This window comes from Perkinsus marinus, assembly GCF_000006405.1.
Source record: "Perkinsus marinus ATCC 50983 genomic scaffold scf_1104296974734, whole genome shotgun sequence".
NCBI classification, from domain to species: domain Eukaryota; phylum Perkinsozoa; order Perkinsida; family Perkinsidae; genus Perkinsus; species Perkinsus marinus.
In genome coordinates this window covers 116,554-138,901 of record NW_003201001.1, presented here as the reverse complement: position 1 = coordinate 138,901, position 22,348 = coordinate 116,554, and the positions used below count along the sequence as shown (strand labels likewise).

Genomic DNA, 22,348 nt, shown 5'->3' with positions numbered 1-22,348 from the left:
GTACCCACACAGCTGTGAGGGTTTTTCAACGTCGATTCTCGCAGAGAACTTCTTGGGGCCGAGGATCGAGAGTTGTCTGATGCTGTGTGTCTCAGTCTTTGTCGAGCCGCGACGTCCGCTAAGAGTTTGCCGACTGCTGGTTTTCGACCAGAGCAAGTGACTTTCGAAGGCCCGATGAAGGAAGTCTATCCAGAAAATGGTCTGAATAGTCGAATGTAGTTGGAAAATGCGGCCTGCGAGGATCGAACTCGCGACCTTAGGATTATGAGACCTACGCGCTACCTACTGCGCCAAAGCCGCTCTTAATTTTTGTAGTCATTTTGATACACGAGGCTACATGTTGATCAGTTACTGTGGCGAATGCTCTGAGTATATCGCTGGAGGGGCGATCAATACGTTGGGCATGTTCACATTGCCCACAGATGGGGACGTCGATGTCGAATACCTCCCTACCATGCATATCTTTTATGACGACCGAGTTGAGGATGTTGAAGATTCTTTGCCGAAGTAGGCACCCTTCGAGATAGATGGTCGCTCCTTCTCAGTGCTGGCAGAGAGCCATCACGAACTTTCTCAACGGGAAGGGTCATCTGTTTCGTAATTTTATTGTCTCTTCGACGTAAACACCACAAAAAACTTTTATCGGTTCCACTCATTGAATACCCTGTAGATTATTTATTGCGACGACTCGCATTCCCGGTACGAATGTAGTGCTCTGAGACTAACTCTCAGCATGATGACACTTGTCTGATTATCGACTTCTACACACATTGAAGGCAGTGTACTCGTTTTCTTAGATGGTCTTCGTTACCGAGTGCCTCGGACGGATTGGTAGAGGCCTCGACTGAACCATTGCTCTGGCGCGATGTTCGTCCCTTGGGTCCAAGTAGACCTCCCTTTCCACAAACGTGAGTGTTCGAGATCGCCGATGAGTTCTCTTGAAGTTATGTAGGTACACATTTGCCCAGATGAGCGACTTACCTCCGAACTATGAGACGGCCACTTTAACGCCTGAGATGCATGATGCGCGAATGAAGTGGGCACGGTAACAGGCTTCAATGGAGGAGGGGCTTCCCGATTCAGATCAAAGTACGCAGCGCCTCGAATACGGACTCCAGTGTTCGTAGAGAAGGAATACGATATTATAGTAATCGGTGGCGGTCACAACGGTCTGATTACTGCTGCGTATTTAGCAAAGGAGGTAAGCATTATGAGATGGCTGTCGTCATGTGCTCTTGCGTAGGGCTATGATGTACTCGTTTTGGAGAGACGACACATCGTTGGAGGTGCTGCGGTCACGGAAGAGCTTTTTCCAGGGTGTGAGGTTCGCGTTCTACTGGTAGGATCTCAGCCACCCCGGTTCAGATATAAATACAGTCGATGCAGCTACCTAGCTGGACTTCTCAATCCCGAGATAATCAGGGATCTAGATCTCACCAGAGAATGTACCGTCAGCAGCCGCTGTGACTTTTATGGATTCGATAGGGACCGGCGGGTTCAAATACCTCTTGAGGGAGCCTGGATCGATAACGCCTACGCCTATGAGCCATCCTATTTACAGAGGAAGGTGAGTCACACACAGGGCCACCCTGGAGGCTGATTTGAACCTTTGTTCCTCACTGATAATAGCCTGGGTTATATTCTGATGGCAATAACATCCAGTGTATGTTAGGTCGTGAGCTCAGGAAAATTTAAATGAAAATGATACGAAACTTCCATGGTAAATCTCCCTCGTTCCAACTTCGATCGGAAATGCTCATACGATGTGGTGACAGTGAGACTGATCTTACGTTACCGGCTCGCTGACGGGCGGCCCGCCACATCAGAAATGGTGTACTTTGATTGGTCATTTCAATGAGCGAGAGCAAATCCCATAGTCCTCAGTGAACTTGGTGTGTCTTATTACAAGACTAGCTACATCTTATAGTACAAGACGTAGCTGCAGGGTGAAGCTTGAGGCCAAGCGCAATCTGCTCCGATTGGCTTGGGCGGCTCGTTAGTAGGGTCTACCACTCGTTCACAGTGTCCTATGAGCGCAAGTTCATGTACAACCAGCCATTCTACATCCCATTCGAAGTGAGGAATCCTCACTGAGGATGTACAATAGCTGGGTATCCCGGCTCGCTGTTATGTCACCAGTTAATCCGTGCCACACAGTTAATCCGTGCCACACGCAATCACATCGTGCCAGCATGTTCGAACTGAGGCCGATGCTATCAGCAAACTGTACCAGCGTGATGCCGCGAGCCTAAATATGCGCTCAGCTGTGCGCTCAGCTGGACCTCTGACGGATGCTCAACCATGATAGATGCTTCAGGAGGTATTTGACGAATTAGCGAATATGAAACAGGGATTCCTTCATTGTCCGACATTCCGTTAACTGAGCGGCGCTTAGACGTCAGTGAGGTCCGTGCGAGGTCTTATCAATCAATCAGCCGATGTCCGGCTATCTCTCCCTTTCGCCGAATTCCGAAGGCGCTACTCAGAACTTCTATGTTCTCTTCAAGCGGTCCAATCAAAGGAGGAAGGAACTACTCTCCTTCTCGAGTCAGTTCGGGAGAGTCGTGATGCCGGCAGCTCAAGAACACTCGGGGGATATCGGCTATATGCTGCATCCAATCATGCTTGGCGGGCCGTCGACGGCGGCTATTGAGACTAACATATTGACCAGCCAGACTTGATAGGAGTCACACGTCGAGTAGCAACCTGTTAGATTGTCGAGCTTTTTCGAGAGTTGACGTTATGTTGGTGAGAATTACAGCTTTCAAAGAGGAGATGCACTGAAAGTGCATCGGCAGTTGCATTGTTGTTCTCCGCTGCACGCAGTATTATATGTTGCGCAGTATTTATGGGTTGCTGCGAACTTCCCAGTGGGGCGGCGAGAGTATAGCCTGACTGTTCAACGGGTCTGCCTAGAATAAGTTGATCCTAATTGGATCATCTAGTTGGCTTTAGACCGCTATTAATGTGGGGTGACCAGAAGAAGACTATAGAAAGTATCGCGGAGTTTTCACAAAGAGACGCACATGTTTTTCCATTGTAAGTTGTGGGCTGGCTTTAATGAATCTTGCGAAGCGCCCTTAGATACGAGCAGTTGCTCAATGAGATGCGTGAAGTGTTAGAGCCGCTAATGCAGGGACCTCCGATGCGGCCATCGGGTATGCTCTCCCTCGGCATTCCTCGAAGTGTCGACTCAGTCGACTGATCTCTCAGACACGAAGACTGTACGAGAGTTTGTCAACCATTCTTTGCGGATAATGAAGACCGTGAAGAGGCTGACAAAACACAGCGATGCTATACCAGATTTGGTAGTAAAAAATGTCGATATCCTATAATGCACTCTCTCCTCTGTTCAGTACGAGTTATTTACAGGACCAGCGTCTCAGATCTTAGATAGGTGGTTTGAGACGGATGTTCTAAAGGCAACGTTGGCGACGGATGCCGTTATAGGAAGCATGGCGAGCCCAGCTGATTGCGGGAGTGCGTATGTAAGTTTTTCGCTCGAAAGTACTCCACGTGAGGTCGACATGGTAGAAGTAGAGCTGTGGCGACATATGGCGTGGAGTTTATGTCCTGTGCTATATTATAGCGATACTACAGTACGAGCTCGACTGCTTCTATAGCCTTGAGAAGTAGTCGAGCTCGTACCAAACAGTATGATCACTATATGAGAACAGTCTGAATCACAAAGTCTTCGTGGCGTGTTTGAACCTATACGCTCATAGGTTCTTCTCCATCATGTGATGGGGAACGTAAACGGCCGCCAAGGAGTGTGGGCATATGTTGAGGGAGGCATGGGTAGAATATCCAGCGCTATTGCCGAACGCGCGATGCAAGCTGGAGCTGTCATAATGACGGATGCTCAGGTGGGTCAAATATGCATTCTAAGAATGTCGTTGGATAAACTGAGAGTCTCATGTAATCACCGTGATAGTGAAAAGTCAGAACTTGGAGATTAAATCTCACAATCGAACAAATTTTGTTCAATTTCCATGAATATGGCGATTTCGCGCTGATAAGAATATAGACTTCAACCGTGTTCTAAACACACTCATCTGGTAGCCTCTTAGGTGAAACGTATTACCCATGATGGAAGTCGAGCGACTGGTGTGGAGATGATTGACGGCACCCAACTGCGAGCGAAGATGTGTGTGGTATCTAACGCGACTCCATGGCATACGTAAGAGAGCAAAAGACTCTATTCTTTCGGCCGACTTCTGGTCATATGCTATTCTGGTGACCAGAAGCGAGTCCACTGGATGGTCCATGCGTATTCAGGGTGATGTTCTTGTCAGGTTCCTGGAGTTGCTGCCTTTGACAGATTCGGACCGGCCGAAGAGTCTCGGCGATAGATTTACTACCCAGATACGATTCACTGATTACTCTTGTGGGGCTATGAAAATCAATTGTGCCATTGACAGACTCCCCCAGGTCGGCGTGACTCGGTTGGTTCGATCCACGTTAGAAGCCAACTCGGGACTCACTGATTCATAGTGAAATGCTCTTCAATCTGTTCTATGCGGGTAAAGCTTTGCTCGAAGTCGGTGTCGTGGCGTCCTGAAATCCATTTTATTGCGAGAAATCTTCATGTGATGGATTCCAGCAATTGGTATTTCCTGATGAGGATGTGAATGTGCGCCTGTTAGATACCAGGAGTTGATCCTGAGCATCTTCAAGGGACCGTCCATTTCGAGACATCCCTCAGTCAGATAGAAGTCGCCGCCCAAGAGGCACGATCGGGTTTGCCAGCAATGAGACCTGTCGTAGAGATGACTCTGCCTAGTGTGAGTAGCGGGACTGCTGTTGGCCGTCAACGACGGTTGGTCGGCGCGATAATGTGCATAGGTGTTGGATCCGAGTCTGGTACCGTACAATTCTGGTCATCATATTTGCCAGCTTTTCGTGCAGTAAGTTGGTGACATTTTCTAAGGAAATGTTCGTCTTGATGGGCTATACTCTTCCAATGACGGCTGAGAGGTTTTCTCAACAGTGCGCATGGGAATTATATATGCCGTGTAGATATTACAGCAAGCAGTAGTTCTGAGGGTGCCTACTCGAATCAGTGACGGACTCATTAGTGAAGCATTCGGTGGCTGTTACCATCGTTCACGTGCATCATTGGCAACGAAAAATGCTTTTTGATGTTGAAGTTTCGTGTCTTTGCGAGTTTTGCGAATAGAGTGTGTCGGATTTGTTCGACGAATTTCGTTGTATCTTAGATACGCTCCTTACGATGTAAATCCCAACCATGGCTCTTGGGCCGATCCGGGCTTCGTGGAGCGTTTCGTCGAGAGGGTTTTCGGTGTGATTCACGAGTATGATCCTAATTTTGCCAACTCGGTGCTTCATAAAGATGTAAGGTTTACGGGATGAAATCGCATGATCTTAGATGAGGAACCATCACCGATGAATGACCAATATCACCATCACTGTTGGTCATGTGAAGACATGCTACTATTGCGGTCCTAGTAGCCTACTTGGCTAGTGGCGTGGCTGGCCATGCGCTCTTGTGAGGTAGAGTAGGGTGAGCTGAACTCGCAAAGTGACTCTCTGGAAAATTAGGGTGAGATGTGTCATCCCCAAACACGATGAGCTTATTTCTTCACAAGAAGCTCATCCACATCGGAACCGTTTGGAGGGCCCTTACTTCTTGCCCATTCCACAATAAAGTCTTTCGAGGTCACTCTCATGCAGCTGACTCTGCGGGCCAGAACTTCTTTGTGGGAGCTCATGCCTCATAAGCTTACTTGGTAGAGTAGCATTATGAAGACTAGCTAACCGGCTCACGTAACGCTATCTATACATGCTCGCAGATCCCAAACTGTGTAGTGAACGTAATGGCCGAGGTAATCTTTAAGCGCGTTTTTGATGATATTGGCGAGTAGCTCTACTGTATTATCAGTGACGAAACAAGACGATACCGTCCGGAAGGGATAGCAAATGCAGCAGTAGGAAGGCTGGATGTCCTCGGTATTGATGCCGTACACTGTACTCGCCAAGGATATGATAGCGCATCAGAGGCAAGACGTCAATCAAGTATCAGTCGCGTCCACGCTATCAGAAAGTGGCTTCCTCATCAACAGAGTATCGCCATCATCTTCTTGGTCCAGCCGGGGGCGCATGTGCGCGAGTATTGCTGACACGTTGCCAACTGATGATAGTCGAAGACTCATAATAATACGATATGTACTGTTCATGTAGTGTAATAGTCTCGCATTTATCAGTGTTTGTTTTCGTGACATGTCACGGAGGTCTAGGGAAAAATATAATCGTTTTTACTGGTACACTGGAAGCCTTTACGGGTCCTCAGTGAACTAAATATGTTATTGGAACTTACTTTCACCCGAGGACCATGAATAAACTGGGTATCTGGTATAAATTTAGTGTAGAAAAAGCGTAGTACGTGCGCCGTTCTTTGACAGGTTATAACTCCACTCACACTCGAGCATGAGTTCGGTCTCCATAAGGGAAATATCTTTCATGGTGCGTTGATGTTGCATCAGCTAGGATACACTCGTCCGAACGCCAGGACTCCGCTGGATGGACTGTAAGCCCTACAATCGTGCGTGAAAAATCGACATTTTCGGAGTTTTTTCCTCGTCGATTATGTTTTGATAGGTATCTTTGCGGAGCTGGAGCTCATCCTGGCGGAGGAGTGATGGGCACTCCGGGGAAGAATGCAGCGCAACTGGTAGGGGTAATTTTGTGGCGCGCGACATTTGTTTTATTTTCCATCAGATACTATGGGACTTGGCGAAAAAGGCAAAGTAACTATAAATTTCATGTGTTGGTGTTTCCGCGACCTGTTTCCATTTGTTGAGCCGAATTTTTGGGCGAGCGCTAAATCAAAGGCGCAATTTGTCTTTGAGCAGAGGGTGATTATTTTACTACCAGCAATGACTATTTATGGCGGCTCGGCCTCTCCGGTGCTCCCATCGTATCGAACTGTGACGGTGAAATCGCATGGACACCAAATGATGGGTGAGTTGTAGGAAGGTTGGTACTGATATTCTAGAAACTTGCTTTATGATCTGTTTTGGAATTTACGGTAACCTGCCTGAATTTTGGACTACTTAAGTTCGGCGTAGTAGAGATATTGGATGCCTTTTAACGACCACATATTGTGTCGTTGCTTGATTCATCGTTTGTGTTTGATGATAGTTCGTGTGAGGCTGCGAGCTTCGGAGTCTGACGATCTGTTTAACTACGCATCAGGCTTTGATAATATCAAATTGATAAGACCCTGCATAGTTATCGTCGAATTTTGGTATGTTCGTCAAGTGTAGTGGGATAGTTGTCGAGATCGTCGTTGAGCGCTGGTCATGATAGGGTCCTTGGCGGGCAAAGATTAGAGAATATTGGTGTTGTGCAGGTCCGACGATGCCCACTCGCCGAGCGGAAACGGAAGTGAATTGTAAGCATTGGAAAAGGTAGTTGAGTTGTTTTCACGGTTTTTCTATCAGATTTTACGGTCCGACCTTTGACGCAGCCGTTGTATACAAGGACTCAATTGAACCCTATTAAGGAGGGTTATGCAGTGCAGCTCAGATCTCCGGTGGTTGTGAATAGACAGTTGCCGAGGAGCCCTATAGTGTCACCGAGACTTCCAGTGAGGGGAGAGAACGAATTAGATTTTCTTATATTATGATGAGGATCTTCAGGCGCCTCGAACTGTGATGCCGGTGGAGCGGTATAGAGCACCGTTGACAACGCCTAGTCTAGCGTATAACACTCCCGCAGTTGGGTTTAGAACGCTGGTAGTATTGTTGGTGTAGTGGTAGAAGTGTGTGTTGGTAACTAGGTGACTCCGGTTCAACCCCCGGTAGCTGTACCTAGTACCTGTGGTCCGATTATGTATAGGCCAGTGCGTAGTTATCACATGAAGATGCCAGCGTTGGATCAGGTAGTAGTCGTTTAGTAGTAAAAATGTTCGCTTCCCTCAGTTGAATTCGGGAGTTTTCTCACTAATTATACTATAATTACTATAGAATTCGGGTAGAAGTGTACACAGACCAGATTTATAGAATTTTCTCAAATTTTCATATGGTTGCCACCACATATAGTTGATCATGTGCGTATCTGATTGATGGCATTGGTAGTAGTGGGGAAGACTACCTCTAGCCTAAGAATCTATAATAAAAGTGGAGACACGATGACGCAATGCAGCGCAAAAAAGTTGCCAATAGCCGCCGACCAGACACCGACTTTAACCGTATCACCACCACGCGAGAGATAAATTTGCCTCCTGAAATGACTGTAAAAAGAACTTCTATCATGAAGGTAGTTTTTCCCCACTACTAACAATGCCATCAGCTTAGAGAAAACAGTGTGGAATATACATGTGTTGATGAGAATATGAAAATTTTGGGAATGTCGGGGTTAAGTCTTCCCTTTGTAGTCTCTTAAGACGAGTGGCCCTATCCAGTTCCCATCATCATCATTTATATCTACTACTCCTGCTACGGCGGCTCAGTCGGGAGCTCATTTGTGGCAGAGGAGAAGCGACAGGTTGTTGAGTTCAAACGATGAGTGGCTTGATGAGAGCCTAAGTGTTCCGGCTGGCATACGAGCGGCTTTGGAAAAGTTGGCTCCAGGTAGTAGTCGGGGTTTAGTAACGGTGTGGAAATTGCGGAGCATATACCGCAACAACAGGCACTTTCGCGTTGTGCGTGCGTGCAGAATTATTCTGGCTTAACTAAGAAGCACAAGAGGCTATCAGATAGGTCAAACGACTCCCCTATATGCGGAGGTTTTTGGGAAAGTCGGAATACTCGATTATGCGAACAGCTCGGAGAGATATGCACGAAAAACTTTAATGACAGAGAAATGTCCTACCCGGGGATCGAACCGGGGACCTATGTAAAATTCTATTGATCGATAGACGTGGACTAAGTGAGCTTCGCTCCTTCGTCACGAAGACCTCAAGAAGGGAGTTGGTGAAATTACAACTACCATACGATGCCTTTAGATTAGTGTTAGAGTGGGCGTAACATTGATTACCCGTGTATAGGATTGAGAGTTGTGAATAATGGAGCTAAATCACCCGTTTTACGTGAAGTGGCGTAAAACTCGGTGAAAGAGGCGATATGCAGTAGTCGTGAAATATATTTTTCACTAGTGTGTTTCTGTCATTGGAGTAGGAATATATGCTCACTTTCCTCAGCTGCTGAGCTCAGCAGAGTTTCCTCACTAATTGTAGGAATTAACATACGAATTTGGGTAGAAATGTACAGAAAGTTTTACCAAAATTTTCATATTGTCACTGCCACATGTAGTTGCCGTTGTGAAATGGGTGTAGGTGATTTTCAATTCAGGTGGGAGAGGCAACCGACTGACTCGACATATCCTCGCCCCTGTGTTGGAAGGGAGCTATTCTACTGTGGGGTAGTTGTGGGAAAGGGCGGGAATGGGTGTGTGACATATTACCGTTGGGCACTGGGAAAATGAAACCCTAGTGATATGAAAAACACTGCATATGAGCGCGATTTAACTCCATTGAGGTGAATTCACAGGTATTACGATAAACGCCGTGTGGAGAATAATTTGAGACGACTCGTTGAGCACGTAGAGGAGTGGTGGAGCGCAAGAGAGGAAAATGAAGTCGACTTCGGCACCTTATATGACAAGTTTATTTGGGTGGGTTCGCGCTGGGGGGAGAAGCGATGTTTTGGGCTCAGGAAAAAAGTGGGAGACTTTCGAACGGGGGAGGAATCAGCGAGCGCGTGTTTAGGGAGCGGATTGACGAGTGAGTATGGAAAAATATGCACATAGTTGGCAAGAATAGCATGAAAATTTTAGGTTGATTTTGCGCAGTTGGTGAGGAAACTCTCTAAGATCTATTGTAAGATTTCCAGACTTTTTAGTTTGTAGGATATTTATTTTGTTATGTATAGAAAAGAGAGCCTCTCTGATTTGTGACGCACCACAAAATTAAACAGTGTTGAATGTGAAAGTGGTAGATTTTTGAGGTAGAGTAGTTGGAATATGTATTCGGATATCCTTGGTGTTCTTACAAATTCCATACTGATTTGTAGACGTGGGGGAAATGCAGCTCTGGTCAGTTTCTAGAGCTTCTAGGGTAGAAACCAAGGAAAATTTTACGAAATTCCCTCGAAATTTCAGATTGTCACTAACATATGTAGTTGAGTATATGCATAGTTTCCCAAACTGTCACTTTTATTTGTTTTTTTTGTAGATTGGAATTGTAGAAATTGGGGTAGTAGCAACTTTGTGATGTTGGAGTATGTGTTTGGTTTCCACAGCTGAGCTCAGGAGTTCATCATGAAAATTCACGCACCACTTGGTAGAAGTGTAAAAAAACCGAGAAAATTTTTTGGGAAATTTTCATATTGTTATCAACACATGTAGTTCTGTATAGTGATATGACTCTTCTCGAGGTTGGACTTGTGGCCAGCGGGGTTAGCACTGAGTGATAAACAGGAAGTGTTTACTTGTATTGTGGTCCCCACGGCTAAGGCACTGAGGGAGTGCACGAAAATGCATAGACTACCTATAGTGATGACGAGAACCCAATTTGTTGAAGTGAGTTGTTGTTGTTGTTGGGGTGGTTGTGATTTGATGGGTTTATGGTAGAGAACGGAGGATGTGCCCTACAATGTACCGGAGTTTCCGGTGCCTGGTAGTAAGGTCAGTAAGGAGAGTTACTCAGTGGAGGAAGTGGCGACGACGTTGGCAGAGGCGATTTTGGAGGCGGATTTGAATGAATCTGAGGTTATAATGGGGAGGGTTTCCGCATGGTCAACTGCATGTGTTGGTGGGAAGTTGATGCAATGTTGATGTGAAAAAATGTGCGTTAATGTTCGCAGAGTGTCAAAGAATGTAAATCTAAGTGCTTTATGATCCCTTATATGAAGGTGAACCTCTTGAACGAAATTGATCATCGTAAAATTTAGGCTAGAAACGAGATCGATAATATCAAAGGCATCCATGATCGATAGCATGTGCACGCGTGCACGGATAGGCTGGCCTATTCGGAGGGTGCTCGGATATTCTCCTGAGTTTATGAGAGTCGATCTGAAACTATTGCTATGAACATGTGATGTGATGAAAATAACGGTGTGAAAGTATGATAGCGACAAGTTGTTCACTATCATTAATCTCGGAATAGGAACTTCAACATTTGCATATCAATTTGGTATGTATTGTACATGTGTTTGGCAGTTTGGGAAATTGTTGGTGGTCCTTGAACCCGTTTATAAACTCGTATAGTTAGTGAGGAAACTTGGCTGAGCTCAGCTGAGGAAAGGGAACAATATAAGCACAGCTGAATGTTATAGTGAATTGAGTGTTGGTGAAATTATAAAAAAATTGGGGGATATTTTTCCTCAAGATTGGTTTGCACGCGCGGTATGATGCAGAATAGGTCCAGCCAAACGGCTTGCGACATTGCCTCCACAGAAGAGCAATTTTGAGGGACTTCACTGCGTGTGGTCTTGTGTCACTGGAAGAGTTACAGGCGCTGTTGTTGGTTTATATGGGTACTGGAAAGGAATATAGGAAGAGTAGTAATGGTTGTGTGATTCAACCGTGATATGAAAAAAAACTCGTAAAATTGATGAAAAATTTTCAATGCAAAAAAATAAACTTGTAGGAATGTTTCGTATTCGTGAGATATATTTTCACAGAGCTTTTTCAATGAAAAACACTAGTGAAAACATATCGCGAATATCGGGGTTTTCACTCGAGTTAAATCACCCGTTTTACGTGAAGTGGCGTGAAACTCGGTGAAAAAACGCGATATTCGCGGTGATATGCAGTAGTCGTGAAATATATTTTTCACTTGTGTTTTCCATATCACGGTCGTGAAACTCCACCTCATTTAGAAAGGGTGAAACTGCATTACATGAATTTAGGAGAATTTCGGGGTGGAGTGGTACGGTTGGACACGATTGAGGAAGCTGTGATGAGAATTATAAGGAAAACGGTGTACTCGCTTCCTGAGTGGAAGAATCGGGTGAGTTGGGAAGATTTTGGTATTTTATTTTCAAATGGGAAATACAAGGTAGTCTGTATGAGGACAAGTAACAACACATATTCTAATAAGCGATACTTGGCTGAGCATGAAAAGATGCAATTGCTTAGTTAGAGCGCATATATTGGAGTTAAATCACCCGCTTTACGTGAAATGGTGTAAAACTCCATTAAAACGCGGATATTCGCGGTGATATGCAGTAGTCGTGAAATATGTTTTCTCACTAGTGTTTTTCATATCACTAGGGTGAAACTCCAATATATCATTACAGTACAAATTGAAATTGTTGAATTTTCAGAATTGTTGTCCATCACCAGTGCCATCTTTACCGCGATCAACTCGGGGGTCGATTCATTCAAGTCCGGCAACTTCTCCAAGTGGAGTACAGGTGGGTTTTCGAGTTGTTGAGTGAATATATGAATTTTCTCACTAGTGATAAAAATTTACTTGTGAATCGGGGGAGAGGTGTAGAGAAAGCAATAAGGATTTTCTGAAGTTCCCCCAGAATTTTCACATGTGGTTGACTGTGTGCTTATTTTCTCACCACATTGAATGGGAAGGTTGCCTCAGAGAGTGTTGGAATATATGTTTGCTATCCTCAGCTCGGATAGGAGTATATACATGTGTGCAGAAAGTAAGAAATAGTTCCCAAAATTTTTACAGAATTTTCATATTATTGCCAACACTCGCAGCATATTTTATGGATGTAAACATATACGACCTCGAAAAGACAAAAAAAACTAACGGAAATTTCTCCAAAATTTTCTGGATTTTTATATTGTATGTTGTTGATAGTGTGCATATGTTCCTACACTGGTATCACACTTATACAATTTTGTTCAGAACTTGAATATTTCTAGCAACACATGGAGTTGATCATATGCATACTTTTCCACACTGGTCTCAGGCTTCTCCAGAGTTGATGTTCGGCAAGATGTCGCCACCAGCGACGATTTCAGCTCAGTCACGGTAAGTTGACGTGTTTTGGTTGGCCCCAATACAACGTAGATGCATTCCTGAGGAAGGTCCGGTAAGGATGGAGGAATATGGGAAATACCGAGCGGGAAAAGTTGATGTCAATGAAGTGGTAATAGGGGAGATTTGAAAAATAAGTATGTATTATTGGAGCTTCGCCCTAGTGATACGGAATATTACATTCTCCTTTTTCACAACGCGCTCTTAATATTGAATATTGTTATATGTTATAGTTCATTATCTATTTATTCATTCATAATGTGTAGATTAAATTATGGTATACACCTTATTGATGATATGAAAATATATTTCACGACTACTGCATATCACCGCGAGTATCTCGTTTTTCACAGAGTATTACGCCACTTCACGTAATGTGCTCATTTTCAGGTTGCACTAGATTGGTCGTCGTGGAGAATGCCCATAGTTGATTCTCCATCGAAAGGTGAGGTTCGCCCTGCTGATGTCGGCGCTGGTGTCGGAGAAAGTGTGAATTTAAAAGACAGTCTTGATTACGAGGAAGGAGAGTAGTAACGGAGAGTGGGAAAGTATACACGTCAACTACATGTGTTGGTGATAATATGAAAATTCTGGGGAAATTTTGGAAAATTACCGTTGGTTTCTGTACACTTCTACTCGAATTTGTATGTAATTAGCGAGGAATTTCCTGAGCTCAGCTGAGGAAAGGGAATATATATTTTTCCAAGACTTGTTCTCTGATGAGAGTTTGGGAGATGACGCGCTATCGAGTTTACTATCTGTAATGTGAAAAACACTTTTAATTTTGCGTAGGTTGAAAAATAAGGTGCAGAACATGTGATGTGTTTTACGTGATACGGGCTGATTTGTCTGGTATGATTCGAAATGTATTTTTCTCCAATGCGGAATTCCTCGCATACAAATTCGGTAGGAGTGTACAAAAACCCTATAAAAATTATTTTTTGTTAGGAAAATTTCATTGAAATTTTGATATCGAGTATGCGCATATTTCCCACACTGTTTGCCTCTCAGAGGCTCCCTGGGAGATGACGAGGATTTGGACGTAGTCGTGTTGGCTTTGCATAACGAGTGCAAAGGGCCGTTCATATTGACAACGCTGGTGAAATGCTGCAGAGAATTTATAAGACTGGAGAGCAGGAAGAGGAAAAGGAGGAGGTTATAATTAGGAAGGGGGAGGGATGTGCATGGAAGTTGACGCGAATTATGAAAGAAAAAACGGTACATTAGCATTTCTATAAGCGGTGTTGTTGTGTTGGGAAGGCGGGTGATTTTGTGGTAGAAATGTGTTTTTAGGGTAGTAGATTTTGAAGTATTTTTACTAATTTTTGTTGCAGGTGATTTTTTGTTTTTTTAGTGTTTTAATTTATTTTTCCCACGATTTTGTTGCAGAGCTAAACGCATTGTTACTGTTTCAAAGGTAGGTGTTGAAGTTTTTGGTGTTAAAATGGCGTAGAGAATTGACACGTTTGGAGAGGAGGAAAAAGAGGAGGAGGAGGAGGAGGTTATAATTAGGAAGGGAGGGATGTGCATGGAAGTTGACGCGAATTATGGGGGAAATATGGTACATTAGCATTTCTCTGCTTGAGAGCGTTGTGTTCGGAAGGCGGGTGATTTCGTGGTAGAATGATGGAGTTTCACGACCGTGATATGACAAAAACACATTTCACGACTACTGCATATCACCGCGAATATCGCGTTTTTCACCGAATAATACGCCACTTCACGCGAAACGGGTGAAACTCCAATGTATTTTTACAATGGAGTTATAGCTACTTTGTCAATAGTGATTTATGGTGGTTTCTCCTGGATGGGGGAAATTGATTTTCTCGAAGAACGATCACTTGTGGAGAATTCGGACTTTCACACTGGTGGTAATTACTCATTTACTTGACAGTTTCGGAAATATGTTTTGCCGAGTGCTTTTGGGCGTTGTAATGGTTTTTGGCAGGAGATTCGCAATCGCGGTTATGTAGTAGGAGTTGTTGAAGAGGTTTTGGTTTTCTCGGGTAGAATTTTCGGTCTTTTCTAGTGGCATTTTTCTCACATTTAAAGTGGGGAATATTTGTGGAGAAGTTTATAATATTTATTCACTTGTAATTTTGTAATTATGTAAATGTTGTCAACCTTTTTAGCGTCGAATAGTCGTTGTAGTGGACTGAGTTTTGATTGTTGATGTTATAATAGCGGTGAATGACGGGAGAATTGTGCACATGGTCAACTTTATGTGTCGGTGTCAATATGAAACTCCTGAGGAAATTTTGTGGAATTCGGATTGGTTTCTGAATATCGGACTTGAATTCACATGTAAACTCCTGAGCTCGGCTGAGCAAAGCGATCATATATTTCTCTCACACTGAGTAGGGGTATGGGAAAATTGCAGTTGGAAGTTTTTTCATCATGTCTGACGTTGACACTCTCATCCACCAGATTGCTGATGACCCTACAGTTATCGGCTATGTAGTGCTCAATTCGGACGGGATTCCGGTTAAGCAACATGAGCGTAGTAGAGGGGGAAGGGGTGTTGAAAAATGTACGCGGTGACTTCACGGAGGAAATTTGGGTGGGACTGATTTCGTAATTTTCACTGTTCTGGTGTGCGGTGGGTGAGATTATATTGAATTTTGAAGACTTCCAGTCAGATTCGGTATGAAAGTTTTGAGGAGTTATTTGTATATTTTATGTTCTTTTCATGTTATCGTAATGATGGAGTTTCACCCTAGTGATATGGAGAACATTGGTGAAAAACAGATTTTGCGACTGCTGCATACCGCAAATATCGCGTTTTTCGCAGAGTATTACGCGTAAAACGGGTGAGTCCTAGATTAGTATATACTTTATTATGACATAATTACTAATGGAGATTCTGGGAGAGTTATTGTTATTTTTCGATAAGTTTGAAATGCCATTTATTGTGAGTATTCCGGGATTAATGATAGTGAACAAGTTGTCGCTATCACAGTTTAAGCGGCTACTTTTATCACATCACATGTTCATAGCAATATTGATTTCGTTTTTGCGATATAGTTTCGGGTCGATTCTGATTGATTTCGGAGAATAACTTACATTTTTTCCACATTTACATGTCGACACTTCTACTCTAAATTGCGTGTAAATTTTCATAATACAGTGATGAAACCCCTGAGCTCAGCTGAAGAAACGAAGGTATATATATTCCGACATTGATTCAGGAATGCCCTATGAGAAAGCGGTGATGTATGCGCAGCTGATTTCTGAGTTCTATATAAAGGCGAAAGATTGCATGCGAGATTTGCTACAGTCGGGGCCTCCTAGGGCAGCTGGGGTAAGTGAGGAAGAGTGTATTCTTAAAATAAATTGTAGATGCAATGATAGTTTTTTTTTCAACGGGTTTTTTATCGGTAGAATTCTAAGCGCGATAACAGTTTTGGTTATGGCCTTGTTGAGATTTTCATTCGAGAATTGTATATATGCGAAAATAACTTCGATGTTGGTATTTGTCGAGTGAAAAGAATCGGTGGTGAATTTTATGAATACTTCTAGCTGGGTTTGTGAACGTGGAGTGGTATGTGTAAGAATGATTTTTACTCTTATGATTTTTCATTATTCCTTTTTAATGGTAATATGTTGATATTTTTTTGCGATTTTTGTATGAATGAAATTATATACATATGAGGTTGGGAGACCATCGATGCATCTGTTGGCGACTTTGGCGGGAAAAAATCGCGCGGTTTTCTGCGGAGTGAATTTATCGCTCCTTGTTATTTACAACGGTTATGCATATAACATTTAACTTCAACATAGCTTATGATTTTCTCTGAATTTTGTTGGAGTTTTCTCGGTGAAAAATTAAATTTCTGGATTTTTCCGAGGGGAAAAATTGGAATTTTCCCCTCAGATGGCGGCCATTGCTTATGTGGGAGGTGGCAACGACTCGGAGTTGACTAACTTCAGGATGAGGACTAAGGAGGGGACGGAGATTATCGCTGTTGCTAATACGGAGTATATTCTGGTGGTGATTCAAAACTGTAGTATTGGGGAAGTCGGGGTTGTTGTTGTTGTTGTTGTTGTTGTTGTTGTTGTTGGGAAATCATATTTATAATGGAGTTTAATCACCCGTTTTACGTGGAGTGGCGTGATACTCTGTGACGAAGGCGATATTCGCGGTGATATGCAGTGGTCGTGAAATATATTTTTCACTAGTGTTTTTCATATCACTAGGGTGAAAGTCTAATGTATATCAAGATGATTGTTACTATATATTTATGTATGATAATGGAGTTTCACCCTAGTGATATGACAAAACAGTAAAGAAACCCATATTTCACGAATATCGGGTTTTTTTTCACAGAGTATGAAAACCCAATGTTTAATATTTAGAAAAAGGGTTTTCGGATAGGTACGGGAAAACCGTGGAGTTGGGGGGAAGACGAGGGAAATACTGTTGCTGCTGGGGGTGGACATTGAATGTGGCATGATGACAGTTGTGATGAATATGTAGTTGAGGAGTTGTGATTTTGAGTTTAGTGCATACAATCGGGATATGATGTTTGGATTCTCGTGGTAGTTTGGGGAAATATGTACATGGTTGAATTCTGAGGAACTTGGGAGAATTCTGTGTGAGAGTTGAATATTATAATATTGATGAATTCACTTGAAACTGGTATGCACTTTGTCGCGTGTGAAGCGTTGTTGTCGTATGTAGAAGGCATTGTGTGCTGCGTGTTGTCAACTTATGATTATAAGTGTAGGGAAAGGGCATGTTGTTGTTAGCTAGAAACAGTATAATGGAGTTAAATCACCCGTTTTACGTGAAGTGGCGTAAAACTCGGTGAAAAACGCGATATTTGCGGCTTGTAGTAGTCGTAAAATGTGTTCTCACTAGTGTTTACCATGTCACTAAGGTGAAACTCCAAAAATATAACTAGTGGATTGATAAAATATTATGTTTTACGTATGTTAGTATTCATAGTGTAGCTCTATTATTTACATATAACATAGGCTCTTTGAAGCACCGGCATTCGAAATACTGTTACGCAGTTCAACTATATAGATAGATTCCAATTACCGTTGTTGAGCTTGGAACTGTCCCCTTCGGAAAATCATGCGGAACAGGCAGTCCGCACATTGTGTTACCAGAAATGGAGTTGTTGTCTACAATGTGAACGACGTAGTTGGATGAATTTTGGTCGGCGTACTCTTTCTTAGGATGTGACGGATTTACGGTATTAAAAGTTTGATCGTTTCACTCTTGTGTTTAAATGAGCATCGCGGTGTTGCGGAGATCTCCAGTTCTTCTACTTCAACGCACGATGGCGTCTCTGGCGGCAGTCGCGGTAGTATTGAGGAAGGGTGGGGGTTTTGAGGAGGTTTTGATAGCGGCTATTCGTGCAGTTTTGGGGGGGGGGAAATAAAATATTGGTGAATTTCGTATAGTTCAGGCAGTATGGTCATGTACGTGTTTTGGTGACAAAATGGAAAATGTGAGGAAATTTTGGGAAAATTGCAAAGTTTTCTGCACATTTCTACCCTTATTAGAAGAACGAACATATAATTTTGCAGCACTGGTCTCCGGGAAAGAAAAAAAATTATATTTTTTTGTTGATGTAGATTAACGAAGGAGCAAAGTTTCGAGGGTCTGTGGACTACTCGCGAGAAATCGCGAAAATTAACGACGTTGTGTTTGGTAGTCGCAAGAAAATTGAGTTTGGTGGTGACACTTCTGGGGAGGTTGACACGGCATGTGTGGTGGGCCAAATGGGCGCTTTGAAGGGGTTCTTGCCGGTCGCCCCTACTATGGTGAAATCTCATCTCGAGAGGTTTATTGCGGCTCAGGATAGGGGGAAAGGCACTCCTCTGACGAGTACGGTGTCACTGGAGCCCCGTAGTGGTGATGGAGAATTTACTAAAGTTGTAGTGCTGAAAGTTCCCGAGGAATTTTCGAGGTTTACGAACTCGGCGAGAGCGGATAAAGTGACGAAAATGTTGGGCGAGAATGGTAGTATGTGCGGTGGGGGAACGACAAGGGTATTTGCGGTCGCTGAAAAAGAGGAGGATTTGATCGCGTGTGGCCTGGCAGTAGCGCGAGCGGCTCCTTTGTATGGGGGGACGAGTGGGAAGATCAGTACAACGTTGTGGAGTAAAATGTGTGGTGAAATTCCCACTGGGATGAGGGAAAAAATTGCAGTTGTGGGGGAGAATATTAGGAGTGCGGCCGCTTTGGTGGATTTGCCTCCGAACTGTGTAAATCCAATTTCGTTTGCATCGGTGTGTGAGAAGATAGCGTGTGAGCTGAAGAGGTCTGGGCACGATGTTAGATGTGAAATGATCGAGGGCAAGCAACTTGGCGAGAAAAAATTTGGGGGAATTTGGAACGTGGGAAAGGGGTCTGCGGAGAGCCCGCCGGTGCTGTTGAGACTTTCGTGGTATCCCGAGGGAGCGAAAGAAGGTGACTCGAGTACGGTGTTGGTGGGGAAGGGAGTGACCTTTGATTCGGGCGGACTTTCACTGAAGAGCTCTGAGAATATGCGGGGAATGAAAACGGATATGGGAGGTAATGGGGTTTGAACCTGGGTCGTTAGTGTGGTGGTCTGCTGCTCTCCCTACTTGACTGTTTAGGTGCTGCTGGTTTACTGGGAGCGTTCATTTCTGCGGTTGAATGTAATGGAAATAACGGCAAGCCTTTGCATCTCGTCGAGTGCCTCGCTGAGAATGCCGTCGGGCCTTTTTCCTATAGAGTTGATGACGTCATTTCGATGTATTCTGGTCTCAGCGTGGAGATCAACAACACTGATGCTGAAGGAAGGCTCCTACTCGCTGATGGGGTAGCCTATGCTGCTAGGCATTTGAATCCAGAGGTTGTTATTGATATGGCAACTCTCACGGGCGCGTCGGGGTATGCTACGGGCCATCTGCATGCGGCGATTGCCTCCAACGATGAGGAGTTGGAAAAGAGGGCGGTGGTTTCGGGGAGGAGGACGGGAGATTTAGTTCATCCGCTCATTTTCTGTCCGGAACTACACAAAGATCAATTCAAAAGCGAAGTTGCTGATCTCACGAACTCAGTAGGATGGGATTTGGAAAATTCTCGGAAGAGAATTTTTTGCTCTCAGGTGAAAACGAGGACGGACGCGCCGGTGTCAGCAGCGGGTTGGTTTGTGTATGAGAACCTTAGAGCGGCTTGCGAGGGAAGAAGCGTGCCGTCGTTTTTGCATATCGATATGGCATTCCCTGTTACGTGGAAAGAGGGTCGCGCTAGTGGGTATGGCGTGGCCCTTGTTGCTGATATGCTTGGTGTTTTCGATGAGTAATGGCAACGTTTCTGTATGAATGGTTGTTGGATGAGATTGAACTGCAGTAACAACGAACAACAACTACGGAACTTGGCGTCGCAGAGCCGTAGGGCCGAAGAAGGCCTAGAGACGATATAAACTGTCTGTTCGTGTGGAGACTTTCCGTGGTAGAGGTCGTCGGAGTCGTCGTGTGGGAGTACTTCAGCGCAAGTATAGGTGTAGGGATCGCATATAAGTCAGAGTTAAGGTTTTTTACGGTCCTCAACCATTCAACCGAATGGAAAAGAGAGAAGAATATGGTACAGTTACATCCTTCTCGCCAAAGCAATGAACCGCGCGACATTACGTGTATTTTCACGAACGAAGTCGTCTCTATCCGCCACAACTGGAGAACAACCGAAACAGAGTATTCGAATGTCCTCGAGTTAAGGTTAATGCGACACTGTCGCCGTATACGATAACTCGATAGTTAATCTTAAATGATGATATTTTCGAATATGCTATGATACCGTAATGTTCATGATGATATATGTGGTATAATACTAATCCTAGCAATGACTCGGCCCGTTGAGAAGATAGCATTGTGAGTAGTTGATGGTCTGGGAGTTAGGCAACGGGCACCTGCTGGGTTTTACAGACGACCGTAATGGGTTGTTAAGTAGAAGTTTGCTGGAATTGAATGCAATGCTGAGACTGGGTAGTGAACTGGTTGAATCCAGAAGCCTGGGTAGTTACGGTGGAGCAGAAGTTATTACAGTGTGGACACTGTAATAGACGTTTGATTGAGGGAATATAGAAGGAGATGCCAGTTGGCGCAAAGTAAAATCACTGTAAGGCATGCAATACATCATTCCATTGAGATATTACGATGAATGAGGGGGGAAACCAGTGCGAGTGACTCGAACAATGACTTAGCATCGCTCGCCATGGAGTCATAACCCCTGGAACCATCACTTGCTCAATCAAATCCACACTGTAATAGCCTTCCGCTGAGTGAGAGGAAGGATAGTGTAACAATACTGTAAGTAACGCTCACTAACAACACTGTTAGAGTTGATGTTCCTAAGCCTATAAGACTGGACGTGCCGGGGTTCGAACCCGGGGCCTTCTGCATGCAAAGCAGACGTGATACCACTACACCACACGCCCTTATAGTATATGTCTCATCCATCTCGTTGGCTTTTCGTGTCTCGTTGTTCTCATCATCAGTCACGGCACCCTCCGTGCCAGGAGCAGGGGAGTGGCCTCCAAGAGATCCACACACCTTGCTTCTAGTACGGCTGCATTGATTTTCTACGCAGTTGCAGGTTTACGATCTTGACACTGTATCCGCGGACTTCGCGAGTGGTCGTGATGGATCACTGGACAGTTTCAACTTTGCCCTATAGAATGTTTAGACGAATCTGTGAGCAGCTGGCCAAACTTCGTATGGGGAAGATTAGCATCTAAGGGTGCTTCAGTGAACAGTGATCATTTTTACCCTCTAGTGCTCACTGCTTAGGTGGCGGCGATCTCGTTTTAAAGGGGCATCTTCCAGTGTCGCTCCTCAAGCTGCTGAAAGTTTTTTTTGAGTGGAAACTGGATTATACACGTTTGACATGGCAGATTATACGAGCCACAAGTGCCGTTAATCAACAGCAGCCTTAACCAGTGAAACAAATAAACAGAGCCCGCAAAGAGACGGGCGGAACAATGGTACGTAAACTGCTGGAAGTGGCAACTATTGATGCCATCGGAGGAACCTTTCACATCTCCGAAACTTGATGTTATAGAGAAGAACATCACAAGTGAAACGGGAAGATATTTTCGCCGTCAGCGCACGCCTTGAAGTGAAAAGAATAGGGCATCAACTGACCACGGAATCACAACAGTCCGCTGAGGACTTCACCTCGGAAGAGGTAAGGCCAAATAGGGCAGTGCCTTTAGGCATACTGGTTTCGTTTGACCCACTTTCTGGAGGGATGTTGTGTCGTCATCCGTCGTCTGTATATGCACCGTACCATTTAACACAGCGAAGACAGTCTGCATCAGTGAAAATTTCAATTCCGCGCTCTTGAAGAAAAATTGTGAATAAAGTTCATAAAAAAGAGGTTTTGTTCACTTCTTTGCACTC

The 22,348-nt window shown here is 44.2% G+C and overlaps 6 protein-coding genes and 2 non-coding genes across 8 annotated transcripts in view; 6 read left to right on the top strand and 2 right to left on the bottom strand.

Annotated features, from left to right (window-relative positions):
- Positions 1-227: 227 nt before the first annotated feature.
- On the bottom strand, positions 228-300 carry Pmar_PMAR008430. The gene has a single exon. It is a non-coding gene; the product is annotated as a tRNA-Met (tRNA).
- A 783-nt stretch (positions 301-1,083) lies between these two features.
- Pmar_PMAR008429 (phytoene dehydrogenase, putative) lies at positions 1,084-6,771 on the top strand (the record flags this gene model as incomplete). Its single annotated transcript, XM_002765781.1, has 17 exons — positions 1,084-1,201; positions 1,244-1,317; positions 1,366-1,445; positions 1,486-1,567; positions 2,956-3,039; positions 3,085-3,158; positions 3,214-3,308; positions 3,357-3,488; positions 3,726-3,866; positions 4,071-4,180; positions 4,296-4,431; positions 4,647-4,784; positions 4,846-4,907; positions 5,220-5,355; positions 6,423-6,547; positions 6,619-6,691; positions 6,739-6,771. Coding segments are annotated over 17 exons (1,693 nt in total), but the record flags the coding sequence as incomplete, so codon positions are not given.
- A 119-nt stretch (positions 6,772-6,890) lies between these two features.
- Pmar_PMAR008428 (hypothetical protein) lies at positions 6,891-10,433 on the top strand (the record flags this gene model as incomplete). The annotated part of the gene is made up of 9 exons (XM_002765780.1): positions 6,891-6,981; positions 7,373-7,414; positions 7,464-7,609; positions 7,662-7,757; positions 7,802-7,903; positions 8,399-8,594; positions 9,315-9,384; positions 9,513-9,636; positions 10,398-10,433. The coding sequence occupies exons 1-9, from the start codon at positions 6,897-6,899 to the stop codon at positions 10,431-10,433; spliced, it is 897 nt and encodes a 298-aa protein (XP_002765826.1). The 5' UTR covers positions 6,891-6,896.
- Positions 10,434-11,494: 1,061 nt separating this feature from the next.
- Positions 11,495-14,129, top strand: Pmar_PMAR008427 (hypothetical protein; the record flags this gene model as incomplete). Its single annotated transcript, XM_002765779.1, has 5 exons — positions 11,495-11,525; positions 12,291-12,380; positions 12,900-12,961; positions 13,358-13,494; positions 13,979-14,129. The coding sequence occupies 5 exons, from the start codon at positions 11,495-11,497 to the stop codon at positions 14,127-14,129; spliced, it is 471 nt and encodes a 156-aa protein (XP_002765825.1).
- Positions 14,130-15,364: 1,235 nt separating this feature from the next.
- Positions 15,365-17,953, top strand: Pmar_PMAR008426 (hypothetical protein; the record flags this gene model as incomplete). The annotated part of the gene is made up of 4 exons (XM_002765778.1): positions 15,365-15,467; positions 16,156-16,268; positions 16,842-16,955; positions 17,945-17,953. The coding sequence occupies 4 exons, from the start codon at positions 15,365-15,367 to the stop codon at positions 17,951-17,953; spliced, it is 339 nt and encodes a 112-aa protein (XP_002765824.1).
- Positions 17,954-18,255: 302 nt separating this feature from the next.
- Pmar_PMAR008425 (Leucine aminopeptidase, putative) lies at positions 18,256-20,253 on the top strand (the record flags this gene model as incomplete). The annotated part of the gene is made up of 4 exons (XM_002765777.1): positions 18,256-18,279; positions 18,554-19,496; positions 19,562-20,007; positions 20,056-20,253. The coding sequence occupies 4 exons, from the start codon at positions 18,256-18,258 to the stop codon at positions 20,251-20,253; spliced, it is 1,611 nt and encodes a 536-aa protein (XP_002765823.1).
- Positions 20,254-20,789: 536 nt separating this feature from the next.
- Positions 20,790-22,348, top strand: part of Pmar_PMAR008424 (conserved hypothetical protein) — a gene marked incomplete at both ends in the record, with an annotated part of 3,177 nt that continues 1,618 nt past the window's right edge. Inside the window, 2 exons of the mRNA XM_002765776.1 lie at positions 20,790-20,818; positions 22,052-22,133. Coding sequence (XP_002765822.1) covers positions 20,790-20,818; positions 22,052-22,133 — 111 coding nt within the window. The remainder of the gene's footprint in view (positions 20,819-22,051; positions 22,134-22,348) is intronic.
- Positions 21,313-21,384, bottom strand: Pmar_PMAR008423. Its single transcript has one exon. It is a non-coding gene; the product is annotated as a tRNA-Ala (tRNA).